This window comes from Aptenodytes forsteri, unplaced genomic scaffold, assembly GCF_000699145.1.
Source record: "Aptenodytes forsteri isolate BGI_AS27 unplaced genomic scaffold, ASM69914v1 Scaffold132, whole genome shotgun sequence".
NCBI classification, from domain to species: Eukaryota; Metazoa; Chordata; class Aves; order Sphenisciformes; family Spheniscidae; genus Aptenodytes; species Aptenodytes forsteri.
In genome coordinates this window covers 1607506-1626780 of record NW_008795520.1, presented here as the reverse complement: position 1 = coordinate 1626780, position 19275 = coordinate 1607506, and the positions used below count along the sequence as shown (strand labels likewise).

Below are 19275 nucleotides of genomic sequence, written 5' to 3'. Positions count from 1 at the left end.
GGCTCCGGGGCAGGGGTATTGTTGCAGTGGGGCAGCTGCTGGGAGAGAATAGACAATAGAGCAGCTGTCTTGCACTGGCACCCAGCACACCAGCTGTCCACTCTTATCTGCACACACACTTTCGGGGGATATTAAGAGGTGGAGCTGTGTGCATAGAATTGGAAAAAAGGACTTCTGACCCTCACTGGGAAGGGAAGGGGGGTGAGGGGCTGTGGGGAAGGGAGCAATTGTGAGCCCTCTTTTGTCTGTGTGCAACTGTATTAAGAAGAATGCTCATCCCCGGCGATAAGTAAAGTGCCCAGTTACCGGGTGAGATCAATACTCCTGCAGACTCCAGAGATTAACTCAGCTGCGCTTAACTGCCCCGACCTAGTAAAAGGGGCTTGCTCCCCACCCGCAAGGTGCTCTCGGGATCGGATTTGTAAAAGGGAGGCGTTCGGCCCCAGTGCTGATGTCTCTCCCTGCTTGGTTTGTTTACAGCGATTTGTTTGCCTGGATGCGATGAGCAACACGGCTTTTGCGACAAACCTGGGGAATGCAAGTAAGTTTTCCACTCCCCTCCTGCTCCCCTTTGTCTTTAAAGTTGATGCTCTGGTGTTAAGTAAGCCATTGGTCATTTGAAGCATCGGTTTAAATGCCTTTCTTCATATTAGATGGTAATTTGAGGAATCCAGGTGATGCCAGATCAAAGTATTAATCTACAAGTCAAACATCAGTGCCATTGATATTAACCTAACGAGTTTACAGTGCTGTGTGTAAGGTTTAGCTGTTTCTTATCAGACTAAACAAATTAACTACCATGGCTCTGTCTAAGGAAGTTGAAGGAATAGCTGGGGCTGATGAAAGCTGATGCTACGGTTGGATTTGGTGACTTTCTCACATGAAGGACCACTGAGAGCTTTTAGGAAACTTGATCCCTGGCATCAGTGTGTTTGCAGAGTTTGCGGTAGGGTTTCCAACTGCGAGAAGTCTAAATCTGACGAGACTTTGTTGTTGGGTTTTTTTTTTTCAGATGCAGAGTGGGTTGGCAGGGGCGATATTGTGATGAGTGCATCCGATACCCAGGCTGCCTTCATGGTACCTGTCAGCAGCCGTGGCAGTGCAACTGCCAGGAAGGCTGGGGTGGCCTTTTCTGCAACCAGGGTGAGTTCTCAGTCCTTGCCTGAGTGTCTGTTTTAAAACGCAGAAAGCAAGCGGCTATTTCCAGCTCACCCACCCTGTGCTAGCCTTGCAAAGTAGCAAGTATCTTGACTGCCCTCTTTTTAAAAAAAAATAAATCTTTTACAGACCTGAACTACTGCACCCACCACAAGCCCTGCAAGAATGGTGCCACATGCACCAACACTGGTCAGGGGAGCTACACTTGTTCTTGCCGACCTGGATACACAGGCTCCAACTGTGAGATTGAAATCAATGAATGTGATGCCAACCCTTGCAAGAATGGTGGAAGCTGCACTGTAAGTTTGAGTTGCTTGTGCCATCTGAAACCCCAAGGGAGGAGTTAATGTCAGTTTTACTGATTTTCAAAATCCCTGTTTGGATTTCAAAGCAACTTCAGATAAATATTTTGACCGTTTCTCATTTCTTCCCCCCAGGATCTCGAGAACAGCTATTCCTGTACCTGCCCCCCGGGCTTCTACGGTAAAAACTGTGAGCTGAGCGCAATGACTTGTGCTGACGGACCATGCTTCAATGGTGGGCGATGCACCGACAACCCCGATGGGGGATACAACTGCCGCTGCCCACTGGGTTATTCTGGGTTCAACTGTGAAAAGAAAATCGATTACTGCAGTTCCAGCCCTTGTGCTAATGGTAAGGCCAAACATGCTACAGTGACCTTCTAAAAGGAGACCATCCAGTTACTTGGCTTCTGGTCCGGAGTTCATAACAAGGCCCACTGATCAATCATGGTCCATGTCATGTCAATAGTTGACTTGGTGGAGGAACTGTGCTTAGAAAGTAAGGGTGTGGTTTGGGCCACTGCTGCAGATCACATTTTCTCAAGGGGCGACTGTGGCCAGGTAACTTGGCCTGAAGCTCCATGCATAAAAATATGGAGGATTATACTTGCAAACGTTTTGCAAAGACTCTTTGAGGTCTGTGAATGCAAAATGCCATACAAGTGCTAAATATTAATACTTGTAATCTGGTAACAGTAATCTTCCTGTTTTGATTAAACTAGTGAAGACTTTCTTTACTGCAGTCCTCCTCATTCACTGCCACTCAAACTCTGTAACACGAGATTGTGGTGTTAACCTGATCTGGACTAGCTTTGTTGTCCAAGCTGAGTGAAATGTTAAAAAGGGAATAGGAAGGAGAATGAAATATAGATCTGATTAACAAATATTTTCCTTAAAAAAACCCCATACTTTTTATGGTGGACCAGGCTTGGCAAAGGTTGAGCTGACCTCTCAAAAAGCAAGCTTTCCTCAGCTGCCGGTTGTGACGGTTGCCCCGAGAGCAGCAGGTGGGAGGCTGTCGGGTCTGTCTGCCCACCACTCAGCGCTCATCCCCCCTGATGTCTTGCAGGAGCCCAGTGCGTCGATCTGGGGAACTCCTACATATGCCAGTGCCAGGCTGGCTTCACTGGGAGACACTGTGATGATAACGTGGACGACTGCGCCTCCTTTCCCTGCGTCAACGGAGGGACCTGCCAGGATGGCATCAATGACTATTCCTGCACCTGCCCCCCGGGATACAACGGGAAGAACTGCAGCACCCCGGTGAGCAGATGTGAACACAACCCCTGCCACAACGGGGCCACCTGCCACGAAAGAAACAACCGCTATGTCTGTGAGTGCGCCCGGGGGTACGGCGGGCTCAACTGCCAATTTTTGCTCCCCGAGCCGCCTCAGGGGCCGGTCATCGTTGACTTCACCGAGAAGTACACGGAAGGCCAGAACGCCCAGTTCCCCTGGATCGCCGTCTGCGCCGGGATTATTCTGGTCCTCATGCTGTTGCTGGGGTGCGCTGCTGTGGTCGTCTGCGTCAGGCTCAGAGTGCAGAAGAGGCACCACCAGCCTGATGCCTGCAGGAGTGAGACTGAGACCATGAACAACCTGGCGAACTGCCAGCGCGAGAAGGACATTTCCATAAGTGTCATTGGTGCCACTCAGATTAAAAACACGAATAAGAAAGTAGACTTTCACAGCGATAACTCCGATAAAAATGGCTACAAAGTCAGATACCCATCAGTGGATTACAATTTGGTGCATGAACTCAAGAACGAGGACTCTGTTAAAGAGGAGCACAACAAATGTGAAGCCAAGTGTGAAACGTATGATTCAGAGGCAGAGGAGAAAAGTGCAGTACAACTAAAGAGGTATCTCTCACATCTGAGCGCGGGGGGCAGCTTGACTCTGAAGGGGGTGTGCGAGTCTCATAGGTAGCGTTAAGCGACAGCCATCTGACCTGTGTTGTCTCTTTTTGTCTTCAATAGTGATACTTCTGAAAGAAAACGACCAGATTCAGTATATTCCACTTCAAAGGACACAAAGTACCAGTCGGTGTATGTCATATCAGAAGAGAAAGATGAGTGCATCATAGCAACTGAGGTTAGTATACTGCCTGGCAGTTGGAACAGCAGAGAAAATTCTCTGTGCGCAACCCTCATCTAACACACGTCAGGGCAGCTAAACTCTTTTCCATGGTGCCACAACGATTCGTACCTGATAAAATCCAGCCAGCTCGAGTTTGTCGTGCTGTGGATGTTGTAAAGACAAGCTCAGTGACTTGCTGCTGGGGATGTTATGGGTACGACAACTTTTGCAGACAAGGGTACAATAACAGTGTGGTTGTGGTCTGCTGACCTACCCCTTAGTGTGCTTCATGCAGAGTCCATTCTTGCCCAGCGCAAAGACAGAGTCCCGACCTTCTGCAGCCTTACAGCCCTCTTCTTACTTTGCATTAACCTCTCCTGATCTCTGCTCGTGTTTTCTCTCACCAGGTGTAAACTAGAGGCGATATGGCAAGGTGGTTGTTCAGAACAATTTCAGAGGAGACGTGCCCCGATGAATGCTGCTGAAAGAGGAATGGGAGATAGATTCCTTCACTGACTGCTGCTGAGAAACTAAATTCAGGCTTGAGCTGGTTCTCTACTGAAGTTAGCAAAGTGACTGCAAAATAAAGAAACAAGATGGACACCAGGCAAGGGTCTGTGTTCAAGGATTACTGTTGCACTGCCTTTTATGAATTTTATCATTGCACTATGGTCAGTTGCTTTTCTATATATATTTAAATGAATGGACTTAATTACTACATAAGAAGCATGCACTGCCTGAAGTGTATATTTTGGATTCTTATGAGCCAGTCTTTTCTTGAATTAGAGACACAAACACTGCCTTTATTGTCTTTTTTTGATACTAAAATGTGTTTTTACTAGGTGAGAAAAAGTGTGTTATTTTTTTGAATCTGTAAAAATATTTTCATGATAATTGTAAAGCTTGAGTATTTTGTGATGTTCATTTTTTTATAATTTAAATTTTTTGGTAAATATGTACAAAGGCACTTCGGGTCTATGTGACTATATTTTTTTGTATATAAATGTATTTATGGAATATTGTGCAAATGTTATTTGAGGTTTTTTTTACTGTTTTGTTAATGAAGAAATTCATTTTTAAAATATTTTTCCAAAATAAATATTATTAATGATAAGCAGAGTGCTATGTTTATTCCATAACCGATGACGAACTGACTGAACCTTGCAACTGGGCATCTGACAGGCTTCTGTGGTCTCATGGGTAGATGGGGTAAGACCGAGACCGATCACAAAGACTGGGAAACAACTTGTTCTGTGTAGTTCTCTTTCCCCTCCTAACCTTCTGAACTGTTGACCCCAGGGTTGTGCTCATTCTTACCCCAAAGGCGAATGTCTGTCAAAACGTTGAGTAACGTTTGCTCAGTCATGTTGGGCTGTGTATATATAAACACATAGAGCATCACTTCCCGAGGAAAAGCAATGCAAGTGCACTCGTCGCAATCCAGATGTGGGGCTCGTCATGACTCAGCTCTTAATTTCTCGTAACCTTAAACACTTGCCTGGAGTCCAGGGGAGTTTGGGACACCCAGGGCACGCCGGTGAGGGCCCCCAGCTCAGGTCCTTGATGTGCACCCATGGGATGTGAACTCCCCCAGTCACACCTGCCGGGGGGTGGCAATTCCCTCTCCAGGAAAGGGTGATGCTGAGTTGACTGGTGGCCACAACTCTCCTGGCTATGATACCTGTCTGAAGTATTAGTTGCATCTTTGGTTTCCACTCTGCCCCTGGTGCCTGCTGCCTTCATATTGGGGCAAGGCGTGATCCCATCCCCTGGCTTGGCCCCAAATGCTCAGGCAATTTCCCCAATTTAGTTTGCCCTAACTAGCTCTACTTCAGGTTGTGCTGCGCGTTAATTAGCAGAGGCCCTTCAGAAACAGGCAAAGTGTTCTTCCACTTCAGGAAAAAAAGGAAATCTAGGAAATAATTTCCTTTTTGCTCCATTGAAGCTGCACCCGAATCATCGTGGGCCACCTCTTGCAGCTTCGGGGAGCCAATGAAAATCCTCTGTTCCCATTCACTTCAGGGGAGGGGGATGCTATCCTAAACACAAAGAGTGGGATAGCAGATATAATCAAGCAATTATCGCAGCTGGTGATCTATAATTGTAAAGTATATATGTGGTCCCCTTGTTTTAGTGTACATAAGTACATGAACCACTGGAACTGTATTTTGGTGTGAGGTCAATGGAAAACTCACACTGACTGCAGGGGCTTGTCCGTCTACAAGGTCTTCTCGCTAAGCCAAATCTTAGGCAAGATCTACTGACTCACTTCTCATGAAGTGAACTGACAGGATCATCCTCTTCATTTATCCCAAAGTGTCTTTTTAGGGAAAGTTTTCATGAGGAGAGTGATGTGAGGTATTAAAAACCAGCCTGAAAGTGATGGTCTGAACAGCATTTTCAATCTGAGCAGTAACATACCAACCTGCCAATAACCAGTCAATGCATCATATATTAAATGAGGCATGACGGTGTGTATGTCAGCAGGTGTTCAGAACAACATAATCTCACAGATTGGACAACAAGTGAGCCTTGGTAGGTTTTATTACCACCTCTGTTGCTGATTTGCTCTTCAGCCTTGGGCAAATCACTTTATTTCTCTCTGTTTCCTCTTCTTCCCAAGCTTTTTGGAGCAGGCTTGTCTTTTATGATGTACTGCACTTTGCACAGTCAATGCCATAGTCTCAGCTGGGCCCTTTTAATGCTGCTTCTGTAGAAATAGCAGTAACGAACGGAAGGTCATTGATGGCTGAGTGCATCTATAATGGCAGGTCTTTAGTGCTACAGCAAGTACTGCTTTGATATGGTGTCAGGTAAAGGTCTGGAAAAGCACATAGCTCCTTGCTCTTGTAAAGAGGCACAGCATCAGCATCTACCTAACCGCTTAAAAATAAAACAGCTTTGGAAATCTCAGTTTGTTCAAGTGTGCTAATTACCAGAAGTGCTGAGCTTGGTGAGTGAAGGAAAACGCACTGTGGGCAAAGAGAAGGGCACGGTCTTGTCCTTCTGAAGCACCTTCTGAAATGATGGCTACACAGATGAGCCCAACGGCTTCTTCGGCTTCTTCCATTTCTGTCTTGAGCAGGGCTGGGGCTACTGCCACATGCAGGATTTATTTCTTGTACAGGATTACTAAGTCGCCCAAACCTGAGTGTGTGCGTATACAGGGGCTCTCAGTGACCAGAGCAGGTTGAGGCGTGCAGTGTGGAGCACTGGATCCACGCTCCTCACCTTTACTACCTGGGCCTTTCTGGGGAAAAAAATGGATGATCTGGGCAGGGGGTTGAAGTCGCGCGTGTGTTTGCTTGAGAGAGAGAGGGCGGCACATGCAGGTACTGAGCCGTGTGTGCAGGTGGTGCACACCACGGGCAAGGGGCAGTGGAGGTGCCCGCCTGCCTTGGCCCTGCCAGGGCAGTGCTTGCCCGAGGACGGGAGCTCTGCTGCCAAAAAGCAGCAGGAACCTCCCTGTCAGCAGGGTCTCTGAAAGGCCTCCTCGTTCTAAAACGAGAGGAGAGCCTGTCTGGGGAGGCCGTTTAGCCAGGACAGCTGAGAATTCAGGGCCTGATCCAAAGCCCATTAAAATTAATGGAAGGGCTCCAATGAGCTGCAGGGACACATGGCACCGTGCCCCTCCTGACACAGCACATCTCCGGCTCTCCCCAGGGAAGCGGCATGTACCAATGCAGCGCGTGTCCCCGCGAGTGGGGGACACGAAAGCCCATGGCCGGTCTAGCCAGGTCTGCCCCCTGGGTGGCTCGTCCCCCTGGTGCTAGCCTGTGCACTGTGCCAGGACCTTGGGGGCCTGGGGTCCCTCCTCAGGGCATCGCTACGGCACTGTCCCTTCATGCCCCCGCCTCAACCTGCAACATCTCCTCCCCTCCGCCCTGCAGTGGCCAGGGAGGGCTTGGCCTCGTTCGGTGCCAGGTCTCAACAGGGTGGCCGGAGAGGGCACCCCTCAGCCCACACCTCTGCCTGCAAACCTGATTCTCTGTGGCAAGCGGCATTTGCAGGGTTGGCATGGACAGGACATGTCAGGAACTTAGAGGCACTAGAACAGCAGGAGAGGTTAGCTGCAGGGAGGTATTAGCTGCCCTGTTTGTGGAAGCTTTCAAAACGTAGGAAGCTTTGGGTTCAGACAGCATGTCTTAGGTTTAATTGCAAGACATGGGTTTAGAAATTGCTTTAAATTGATATTTGTGCTTACTTTGTACACAGTGCAGGAGGACAGCTTGGGTGTCAGGAAACTTGGGTACTATTCCTGGCTCCACCACAGACCTGATGTGTAACCTTGGGAGAGGAAGGATGGTCTTGTGGTCAAGGCGCTGAGGAGGGACTCAGAAGGGCCCCCTTCTATTTCCAGTGCTCCCTCCAGACTTCCTGTGCAACCTTGGACCTGTGTCACTTAATCTTTCCAGGACCTTAGGAAAATGGGGGCCTCCTGGTTGTGCTAACAGGGAGAAGGCAATTTGTGCTTGCGAGAGGATACTGCGGTGGTGGGGAATGTTAAAATACCCTCCAAGGCGAGTAAGGCCATTTCCTATCTCTGCATGTCAGATTGCTCGTCTGCGAGGTGGCGAGCTATTTTTGCAAAGCTTTTTCAGATGCTTGCATGGAATAAAGACCCCTATCACAATTGAAACATCCATCATCTCAGAGAGGATACGCAAACCCTGCACTGGCAGCAAGGAGACAAACTGGCGGGGGGAGGGAGGCAGCTGCGGTGGTATAAGTGTGTGCACAGTGTGTGCGGGGGGGGCGTGATGCAGCTGTGTGCCCACAGCCCAGAAAGGATGCCACACGCGGCAGTGTTAATGTGGGGGGCCACAGTGCCAGCGGCCTCCTCTCACACATCAGCAACTGCAATCAAGGTCTGTAGCCGGCTCTCTGCTGTAGCGGGCTCTCTTCCAGCAAAACCATTTTGCAGGTAGAGATACAAATTAAACTCAGCTCGGGACTATGAGAGACAAGGAGGAAAGCTGCAGAAATGATACAGATGAGAATCCTCCACTGACAGACCCTGGGAAACCTCCCTATTGTAATGGCCTAACATCTGAAGTCATATATTTCAAAGAAAATGACCTGAGAACTACTTCTAGACCAAATCCCAACCTGAGCAGCAATCTCTCATGATGCCTGACATCTACTTGTGTCAGATGAATGGGGACCCTCTCCGTTCCCTTCCCTCCTCCGGAGCCACTTTTTTCACCTGGCTGTTAAGACCTGGCCTTCTGCCTGCGTGTCTGCTACCTACTATGCAAGTCAGAGAAATCAAGAGCCTGGCTGGAAAAGCCCCAATGTGCACTATGAGGCAGATTTTCAGATGAAACATGGGGCCTACTGTTGTGAAGACGTGACGGCTGATCCTGCTGCTCGCAGTGAGGCAGAGGCAGACGACAGACCCAGTGCTGTGCAGGGGCTGCTGCCTGGTCAGCGGGGCAGGGATGCGGGGGAGAGGGGGCTGGAGGTCACAGCATCCTCATCACAGCTTGGCTTTATTTTCTTAGGAAGAAACATCCCTGGTCTTTTCTTCTGCTGCTGCGGCCTCATCTCCTGCACCAATAAATTCAACACTGCTGGGCTGTTCTCTGGCCCTGCAGCCAGTTGGTATGGATCAGTCTGCATCCATAGTGTTAAACTGCCTTACTCTCCCAAACCGACTGCTACATCCACGCCGCCTGTGGGGGACGGCTCCTGCTTTGTGCCTAGGAACAGCCTGGGACACCGCTAACTATGGGGGAAAAAACATGGCAGGGACGGCTGTAGGAATGCAACGATACAGATGATTGCACTCCAGAGACCATGAGCCGCTTAATTTCTCAGCACAGGTGTATCCAGAGCATCTTAGTCAGTGCCGTGTTCAGGAATGCCTTACTCCTTGGCATAGATGAGGAACACTGTGTGTCAGCTGTGGGGGTAACTGTGAGGGTTAGTGCAGACTCATGTCACCTGCTGGGGCAACCATATGAACTGGCATTGCTTACTCTAAAGCCTGGTCTATGCATGGGTTATATATGACCAGGGTGATTTTTTTAATGGTATAAAACTATACCAGCTGAACGGCCAGTGTGGATGCAGCTACGTTGAAAGAAAGGTCACGTACATCAGTGCAGAGACCTTCCCTTCCCTTGTTTTATTTATCTAAACCACGCTAGTAAAAGCAACTTTATACCACTGTGTTCTCTAGAGCGTGGCTGTGCAGCTATAAAGACGCAGGTATAATTCAGAAAATACATGGCTGTTTGGACAAGGCTCAAGTGCTTACAGCTGCGTGGGCTCAGGACTGCTAGTCAGTGCGTGTATCTCCACGGGGTAATTTCCCAGTGTGCTGAAGGCTGAGCAGGAGAAAGGATCAGGACGGGGGTGTCCTGTGTTCTCTTTCATAACATGAAACTGGAACTTTGTGAGGACAGCACTTTCTGTGGGAAAGGACAAAGCAGATAGATGGACAACTCTGACCAGCCCGTAGTGCAAGGAGGACACGTGCTGCAGAGCCATTTCTGCACCCAGCTCCCACCACTGCCAGGATGTTCATGCTGGAGGCAGTTGATGATCATTTCTAATCAGAATTTTTACCTAGCAGAAAATTATGTTTTTCCACAACACTTCAAAGTCAATATTTTTACAAAGGAGATTTTCAGTGGGGAAACTGTTTTTCAGCTATGGTAAACTGAAATACCCTCTTGAAAAGCTCTCATGAGTTTCACTTTCTTCGTGAAGCAAGATAGCAAAATGACAAGTAAGTGCTTCCCGGCAGGCAGCAAATTAGCTGAAAACTTCCTTTCTTCTTCTTTTTTTTTTTTCCTTTCCCAAAATAAGATTGATCCGGGAATTTTATCTCATTAAAAAGTTGTGTATTTTACTTTTGATTTTGCTTTAGAATATGAACGTCTTTAAAGATAAGTTCTCCCTCCCATCCCATTTTCTGGCCCTAAGTAGCACTTTAATGGCCTGAGGAAGGTTGTGTTTAACACAAGCAAACTGCAGGATTTGGCCATATGTCAGAAAATACTTTTAATGGTAACCTGCAGAAGGAAAAACTGGTATCCTCAAGAACAACTAATTACATGAGGTACAAAGCATTATGAGGTATGAACTCCTAGCATAAAAGGCTAATACTTTACCATTAATATAAATAAATTAAGCCTCTTCAGAACATTTTCAATAGGCATAGAGTCAAAATACCTCACCTACATTTAAAATAAAAATTGTAGGGAGGAGAATCAGGCCTCCAACACTTGGATCCAAGTTCCGCATCCAAGATAATTTGGCTATTACTTGTGTGCTTTCCTTTTCAAGGCACTAAGAGATTTTCCTTTACGAGGTTTTCCATATATGCAAACGCGGGTGTTTACAAAGGCCACCTGTCTGAAAAATGTAAGCCCCTCGCTTCGGTCTGGTTTTACCTTGGTTTGAATCAAAGGGCCTGTGGAATTCTCCATTGCCCCGCAGTGGTGATGGTTTGGCACAGCTGCTGCCGCTGCCGCCGCGATTGCGGGTGTCTTTGGAAAAGTCAGATGCCCGGCGCTCTCGCTCAAAGCGAGCGGGATTGTTCAGAACAAAAAACTAACGTGGAACAACTACATATTGTGCTTGTCATAGCCTGTATCTTAATTTTCTTTCTTTCTTTCTGTATCAGTTTAAAGAAAGGAACCGTGAAAAATGTATGATGTTGTGTAAGTTCTTCTAATTGACTTCAGGAAGTGTTATCTGGAATGGCAGTTGTGAGCACACAAACTCAGCAGACTTATCTGCGTTATCTAATTACCAGACTATAAAGTTCTGCTGACATTTCCTTTTGATAAATACAATACACTGCTTTCTTTATCTATCTGTATTAAAGAAACAATGTTCTCCTAAATCCAACCCCACACATGCTTTTTACTAAAACAACGTTATAAACCCCAAGACTAACAGAAATGTTGCCACAACTTCAACAGTGCTAAATGAAAACGGTGGCTTTCAGATGAAAAACATTATCTAATGGTGATAGGAAACCACTACAAATCTCAATGTTTAAGCTGTTAATAAGCATGAAACAGATTTGACAGATATTAAGCAGAAAGAGGGTGCTGGAAAAAGGGAAAGGAAACAAAAGGCAGCAATATTACAGGTATGCTTGCATTTCTTCACTGCTGCTGATGTGTTTAACCATGTGCAGAAATATAGAATCACAGAATCATAGAATCATTTAGGTTGGAAAAGACCCTTAAGATCATCGAGTCCAACTGTTAACCTAACACTACCAAGTCCACCACTAAACCATGTCCCTAAGCGCCACATCTACACGACTTTTATATTATATATTATTTTATATTATATATTAGTGTTTACCATAAAGTTTTCAAACCAGGATTGCCAGAGCCGGCTGGAATTTCAGAGCTCACTTCTGCTTGTGCACAGGAGGGTTTTGGATGACCATGGAAAGCAGGACTTCCCACACCAAGCTTTGGTGCTGGAAGCCTGCAGGTGATGGATATAAAGGACAGATGCCTCTGTCACATGACAACATGCATGTTGGTATTTGATCTCCTCTGTTTTCTTCCGCTACACGAGAAGAGGTTTGGATGCCTCCTACACTGGGAAGGGAAAGGGCAAGAGGCAGCCAGGGGCTGTTGCAGGAAGAGGTAAGGCAGGGCTTCGTTTTTCCCGGGTAGCCCTGCTCCTCCGGACAGCGGTATGGAGCTGGGGGAGTCACAGAGCCGTGCTGGCAGGGGAAGGCGGGCAAGGAACCGCCTCGCCAGCTCCGTGGGAGACCCTGGCTGGGCTTGATCTGAGCGGGGAGATGGAGGCTCTGACACAAGACAAAACTGACCCAGAAACATTACAACACCTGTAGCACTGAAATCCCAGCTTGTAAGCCCTCTGAGTTTCCATTTGCCTCGGTGAGAATTAGGTGTAGGGGCGCCGTGGCGGTTGGGAATCCTTTGGCACCTGTACACACTCCACAGTCACTGTGTGCCCCTGCCCCTATGACCAATTGACCAGGGCATACCGAAGATTAGAGGCCGCACAAGTATTCAGCAAAAGATATGGGTTGTTCAGTGCTTTTTAAATCTACATTTAGAATAAAGAAGGAACCTACAAGTGAAAAAGAAAAGCTGCAATACCACTCTGGGGTAAGCTGTAAACACACGTTGTAGATCAAATGTAGCCACCAAGTTCTGGGGATGTTCCAAAGAGCACTTTTCTATCAGATAGATAGAAAAGATACCCATTTCTGTCAGAAATGCTAAAGGAAGTGTTAATGACGGGAATAAATAACAGGTGCTGGGAGCAGCTGTTACTGATTAATGACTTGTCTTTTTTTAAATAGGTTTTCTGTTGGGGGAATCAGAAGTTTTCAGTAATGCTCCATTGTCAGACATTCGAGGAATCTTTTTTCCTTTTTCTAATAAAGCGCTCCCCCATTATTTCTAAGGCAAAACAGATTCAAGAATCAAGCTAAATTAATATTTGAGTTTCAGGCCATCAATAGTTGAGGGAAATCCAAACTATAATGCTTCTCAATTGCACAAATGACTTGCTTTTTTTCCTTTCTTTCTTTCTGCTCATTTCCATCTTGTGTTCTCTCACTCTGTTTTTTTTTTTGTCTCTCTACTTCTCCATCTCCCTCTTGATGTTTACCTGATATATCTGGAGATGGTGGTTCCAATGCCGTATATTTGGCCCTGAAGTTGTCTTTTTATAAACATATGGGGAATGATGAGATTGAATGTTACAAGAAAGACTGGCACTGTTGCCATTTTTCAATGATGAAGTAATTTAAAAGTCATTGAGGACAGCTCAGTGAAAACATCTGCTCTGTGCCTTGGGACCATCAGAGGAGCAAACAAAGTAGTGTGATGGAAAACAATATGGAAAATACAGCAATAATTATAATTAATTTTTATTTAATAATTTAATTTTTATATGCATCTAAAACCACTTCAGAAACAATGGCAAGTACCATAAGATCCCATTTTTCAGCACAAAAATGAAGGCAGAGGGGCAGCTATCCTGGCCCCTTTGAAGTCAATGGCAATGCTGCTATTGACTCAGATGGAGCTAGGATTTCTTACAGAAATCTAGGTCACTCAAGACTGCCTTTCCAGTAGTCTAGAGCCCCATCTCCCTGCACCCTAAAATGGACAGAAAGCCACAGTCAGTTCCCATCTCTGCATTTCGAAACAGGTAGGCTCAAAACTGAATGGACTGAAGACTGACAGTGGTGGTGACGAGGCATACGGAAAGGCTTCCATGTCATGATAAAATGCTAGGGTTTCCTTACTAGGTAAAGATGGAACATGACAATACACTGAACAGTGAATTGGCTTCTCCTACTTGCTTGCTGGAAAAGGCCAAAATCAGAGGACTTGAAACTACAACGTGTGGTTCACCAGTGGAATTTAGTGCCTATGAACAACTCTGATGCCATTTCAAGAGCTTAGCATGCTTTAGAAAAGTATTGTTGTTCATATCAATAGTGAGGCTCTCTACAGCTACATTAGAGACGATAAGTAATGGAATACAAGCCTTATTATGCTGAAGCATAACATTACCATACCTGGGACATGTCATGTGTTACATACTCTTCCACGGCTAGTTGCTGTCCTTACTGTTCATTAAAAATCTCTGCCTCTTTCTTTTAAAGTGACTGTTTAAAACCATCACCAAAGACAAGATGGAGTATTAAATAAACACAGTGATTTGTTCTGGTTTAGAGACAGAGCTGAAGAGGAGAGTTGAGATTTGCTTCCCCGCTGTCTGGGAGTTTGCAGAAACTCTGAGTTATCTTAATCTGATCTTGGTTTTTTATTCATCTGATGATAATGTTAAAAATAATGCTATCATGCTATGACTTTCATGTACGGAGCTCCTTAATTATCTTTGCTCATATAAGGAAAACACTTATTTTGCAACAGAGCCATAACTGGGGAAGAACACAGCACTATTCTGTACAACACCTGTTGCCTATGGCAGTTTTGAAGAGAAAAGCAGATATAACTGTAAATATGAGGGGAAGAGGAGAAGGTTATGGTTAGGCAGAAGGTAATGGTCGTCACTGACATGGGTGGCAAGGGCCATTAGCTTATGGTCTATGAGGATAAATCATCCCCTGTTCTGCGCCGTGCACAGCGGTACCCGCCGAGTGTGGTTCCAGGTGGAGCAGTGCCACTCGCTGCATCACCACTGCCGCCTCCTGAGCCCTGCGACACCAGGGCTGTGTGTGGAGCAGTCCCACTGCAAACCTACTGCTGTCTTGTGCCCTCAGCCCATTTGCAAGTTGTAGAGATTGTAGCTCAAGGTAGCACAGACACATGGCAATGGTCCCAAGCAATTCTAGAGCATCCATGCACAGCAGTCTCTTTTTATCACCCACCCACTGTATTTCTCATCTGTAACCACATCTAAGATTTTTTTTTCAGCTGACATGACCGAAACAAAAAGTGTCTCTACATTTAGATTTGCTGATTGTTATGAGCAGGCCACTTCACAGTGGTTCCAAGAAAACATCCTGAGCTAAAACAGTTTCTGAGAACATGAAGTGTCAACCCTAATGGATCTGTTTGGTTTTGCATGCTAGTCACGACCACCCCTGACTGGTTTAAAGATCTTCAAGAAGTATTCCCTCTGCCCAGAGAAATCCATTCCACAGTTTTCAGCATCCCCCTCTGACAACCAGGATTTCAAATCCCTTTATCTGGAGACAAACAGAAAGAGTGTGCTTGTGGTGAATAATTTGAGCTGATATTCTTGCCAGCTGTTAGAGACACATTGCAAAAAAAAAAAAAAGTCAGTGACATCTGGTCAGCACTGATATTTCCTAACAGAAGTATTTGTTTCGGGGTGGGGAAGGGGCGGTGTTAAGAGAAACATGCAAAAAAAAAAAAAAAGTCAGTGACATCTGGTCAGCACTGATATTTCCTAACAGAAGTATTTGTTTCGGGGTGGGGAAGGGGCGGTGGAGGCAAAGAGAAATACCATCTCCATGCACCCCTTTGCCCCCTTTTGAAAAGTGAAAACGATAACATTGACCACAGCAACTGGAACAAAAATTGCAACTTACATCATGGGGAAACAGTGACATTACATTAGCCCGTATTACACAATGGTTGAGCAGTTGCTTTCACACACTAAGCTTTCAACTTTAACTTTTTTTTCCCCTTAAGCTACACAATGGATTTTTTTGCTGAGTTGGAAAATATCAGGAGACAGGCAGAAAGCCTTCCTTTTGTTCCTTCATCCTGCCGAGCACCTCATCATAAAGATTTTTTCCCTTCTGTTCTGTTTTGCTTTCCCAACTTCCGTTCCCCTTTTCACCCTCCCCCACTTTTTTGTCAAATAAACGTGACTAATTAACAGCATGACTTCTTTCCACTAAATTGTAAAACCACCTCCTTTAACTTCATGAAGGTGATAACACTGCATCCTGGTTTGTTCTTGGGAAATGGACAGTAAACTACCTTTTAAGTGCTTTGCTTCAAGTGATGGTTTTCTTGGGCCTCAGGCTGGAAGACAAGTTGACTTTAGTTCAAGAGTAACTTCAGCTCTCTCCTTCTCTTTTGGGCCTTTTCACGGAAGTACACCCAGCTCAAGTCAGTAGATAATAGAAATCCCAGAATGGAAACATATAAAAAAAGTTGTTTCCTGGGGTCAACAAAGGACAGGAAAAGAGCCAACAATTACTTAAATAAACAGTATTCAGAGAAACAACAAAAAAACCCCCCCATGCCTGTACGAACTGAGTTGCATATGAGGGAAGCAATGGTTTAAAGCAACCCAATGCTTATTCTGCTGAAGTTCAAGACTGTTAGGAAAAGGAAATCAAAACTGAATAAAATTCAGAGGGCATGTACCTTCAGAAAAATACATACATACATACATACATACATACCCACACACCCCCACCCTTTCTCACCTCATAATAATACTCTGCTCTTATATAACACTCTTCATCCTAAGAGCAGTAATGACTGCAGGGTGGACATTTCCTGGGGATTAATGACTAGCTGAAGGTTAACGATTTTCTGCTGCACCTCAAACCAACAGCTCCTCCTGATTTGTCAGTAACTCTTCAAAAATAATCCCTACATCTCAGCCATTACTGCTTATTAAGATTAGGAATAGAAGAGTGGTAGAATAATTGTGTGTTTTGTACCGTATAGTTATCTTAGAAGAAGCATGGCAGGAAAGAAAGTAGAGAGATGAATAATGTCTTTAAGCTGCAAGAGAAAGATGCAACATGGGGAATTCAGTATTTGCTTACTACTACTTACTGTCAACATGGCAAAAATCAACCATACTAGCAATCGCTCTAGGCACTTCTGGCTTCTCAGAGAAACCATAGGGCAACTGCAGGGGAGAACAGGCAAGCAAATTTGCCCTGCTGGGGGAAAATGCTTTGCCTTCATATCCAGAATGCTCAAGGAAAAATCCAGGCTCGACCATAGGCAGATGATCTATGAATTCGAAGTGTGGGAAGCCATTTGCTCCCCAGCACTGGCTCAGCTGGCAGAAGAAGTTGTCCTCTGAGAGTTTCCTGGCTGGTAAAATTTAATGTTCTTTTGCAGAAATCAGTGTGAAGGCAGGAGATGGGAGTCGGGACTCTGAGAAATCTGTGAGAACGGCGGGTCTGGTCCTTCTCGAGTCCCTGCATAAGGAAGGACATGTGAGGACACGCTATTTATTTTCTTCATTCTTTTGGGCTGTGCCTCCTACATTTCCCTCTGTGCTTTGGTGTTAGAGACTGGCTCTCTGCCCACAAGGTGGGTGAGGTGCTCTGAGCCAACCCATCTGATACGATAGACCTAGAGTCTCCATTAAAGGAAGGAGCCCTAACTCTCTTGAATAGCTACTTCCAGAAACACAAAACCTATCAGAATACATGTCAGGATTAGCTGAGCCACTCAATTCTATCTAATCTGCTTCTTCCTAATTGTAATCTCTTCTTGGAAATGTGAGTTCAAATGAGTAAGATGTTTAAGGCCAAGCAACAAGAGGTATACTTGTGCCTCCAGTTTGCTATGGTGCCACTTTTTACCTTGTGAAGCCTTGTGGATGAAATTCATGTCTTGCAGAAGATCAGTAAAAAGCCATAGGTCCTTAGCATTTAAGTTCTCAAACCAAGACTTCACTGGCACACTGGTTTGTTCTGGCTGTACGTGCAGAGGCTGTCCTTGCTGTATTAGAAAAACCCAGTGCACTCTGAATCAACATCAAAAGATCCAAGAAAAAGTCCTCCTTGACTCTAGTATTTGGAATGACCTCTTATTTTTAAATTTATTTATTAAAACACCTAGAAATAAAGAAATGAAGCAATAAAACTAATGAGAATACTTCAGTTAGGGAGAGACAATATATATATATTTATCTACGTCTATATCTGTACCTATATCCGTATCTATATCTATCTCCAGACATGCACACATGCACCCCACACATAGCCATATTCTGTTTCTTTCTATTAACTCCTCTAAGATTTTTTTTTTATTTAATGAAACTGAATTGTTCCTTCAAATATTTTTGAGACTGTCTTATCTCTAACAAATTAATTCCTGAGGCAGCTAGCAGCAGCTATTATCTTCCTCAGGGCTCCCCTGCCTAGCATTTATTTTCGGACAAGGGTGCTCTCACAGTCAGGAGAGGGGTCTGGCACTCCTGGATCATAGTTCTCACACTGCCCAGAAATGAGGACGAGATTTGGGGCTAACTGCTTTGCTCCAACGTCCCCATCTCCAAAAAGGGAATTGTTGCACTTCTACTTCTTGCGGTGTTGTGGATGCATCCCTGAACATTGGCACTTCAATTATTGCCTCCAAAACAAAGTAGAAATAGCAATGGGATCACTTCTATCAGGAACAAAGTGGCACCCTCACAGAGACCACAACCAGCACTTCAGAGAGCACACAGCACTCCAAGTACAGTATAATCAGCACTTCAGGTGCAATGGCTTAGGAAGAAAAGTGTTGCATAATTAGGTGAGCATAAGTGGTGAGGTTCAGTGGTGAGTGGCAGTGAAAGCCTTTTGGGTTATGAGTTCTTTGAGAGCAGTCAGAACTATTTATTTAAATTGTTGATCTTGTGTGGTTGAATTTCCATGTTATTGTCACTGAAGCAGCACTGAATTATAGAGTGTCACAGGTCGACTGAACATCAGAGCAGAGTTAGCAGGTGATCTGAAGGACAAGAAACACTTCTGCAGTAAAGTAATGAAAATGAAGCTAGTCACATCAGGAAGGTTGCTCAGAACTGAACTTAACTTTATAAGGGTCAGCCTGAAAGGTGTGCTAACAACTAACCAAATATTAATCTTATTTACATGACTCATTCAACTATAGCACCTTGAGTCACCAGTGAAGGATCAGGTACTAACACACAATAAAGCCATAGGGTGGGATTGAAATGACCTCTTCCAGAACCTTATACAAGAGCTAAACAAGGCTGAGGCACAAAGAGGTTAATTCAGAAACCCAGTTCCCCATTGCTGGGGAGGCACCTAGCACCATTCAACTTCTGAGCTTTGGATCACAAAGTTCCCTGGAATTCCCCCCTTGCCATAGGAGTTTTATGATCCTGGGGGCAGGCACTTGCCTCCAGGCCAAGCTCATTGAACTCTGGAGTCAAAGCATACAAAGGATGCTAGGTGTGGTGGAGCAGGTGGCTACTTACCTCACTAAGCGCACAAAGATGAACAAAAAAAGTGAGCATAGAAGGATGAAGTGTATGATTTGCAGCCGTAATAGTTTGCTGATCAACT

General features: G+C 45.4%; 1 protein-coding gene across 1 annotated transcript in view; it reads left to right on the top strand.

The window, feature by feature from the left end:
- DLL1 (delta like canonical Notch ligand 1) overlaps window positions 1-4018 on the top strand; it is a 7617-nt gene extending 3599 nt beyond the window's left edge. The window contains exons 4-10 of the mRNA XM_009281807.1: window positions 481-541; window positions 1013-1143; window positions 1288-1457; window positions 1596-1812; window positions 2530-3322; window positions 3440-3554; window positions 3947-4018. Of these exons, the coding sequence (XP_009280082.1) occupies window positions 481-541; window positions 1013-1143; window positions 1288-1457; window positions 1596-1812; window positions 2530-3322; window positions 3440-3554; window positions 3947-3952 (1493 nt within the window). The 3' untranslated portion in view covers window positions 3953-4018. The remainder of the gene's footprint in view (window positions 1-480; window positions 542-1012; window positions 1144-1287; window positions 1458-1595; window positions 1813-2529; window positions 3323-3439; window positions 3555-3946) is intronic.
- Window positions 4019-19275: the final 15257 nt, after the last annotated feature.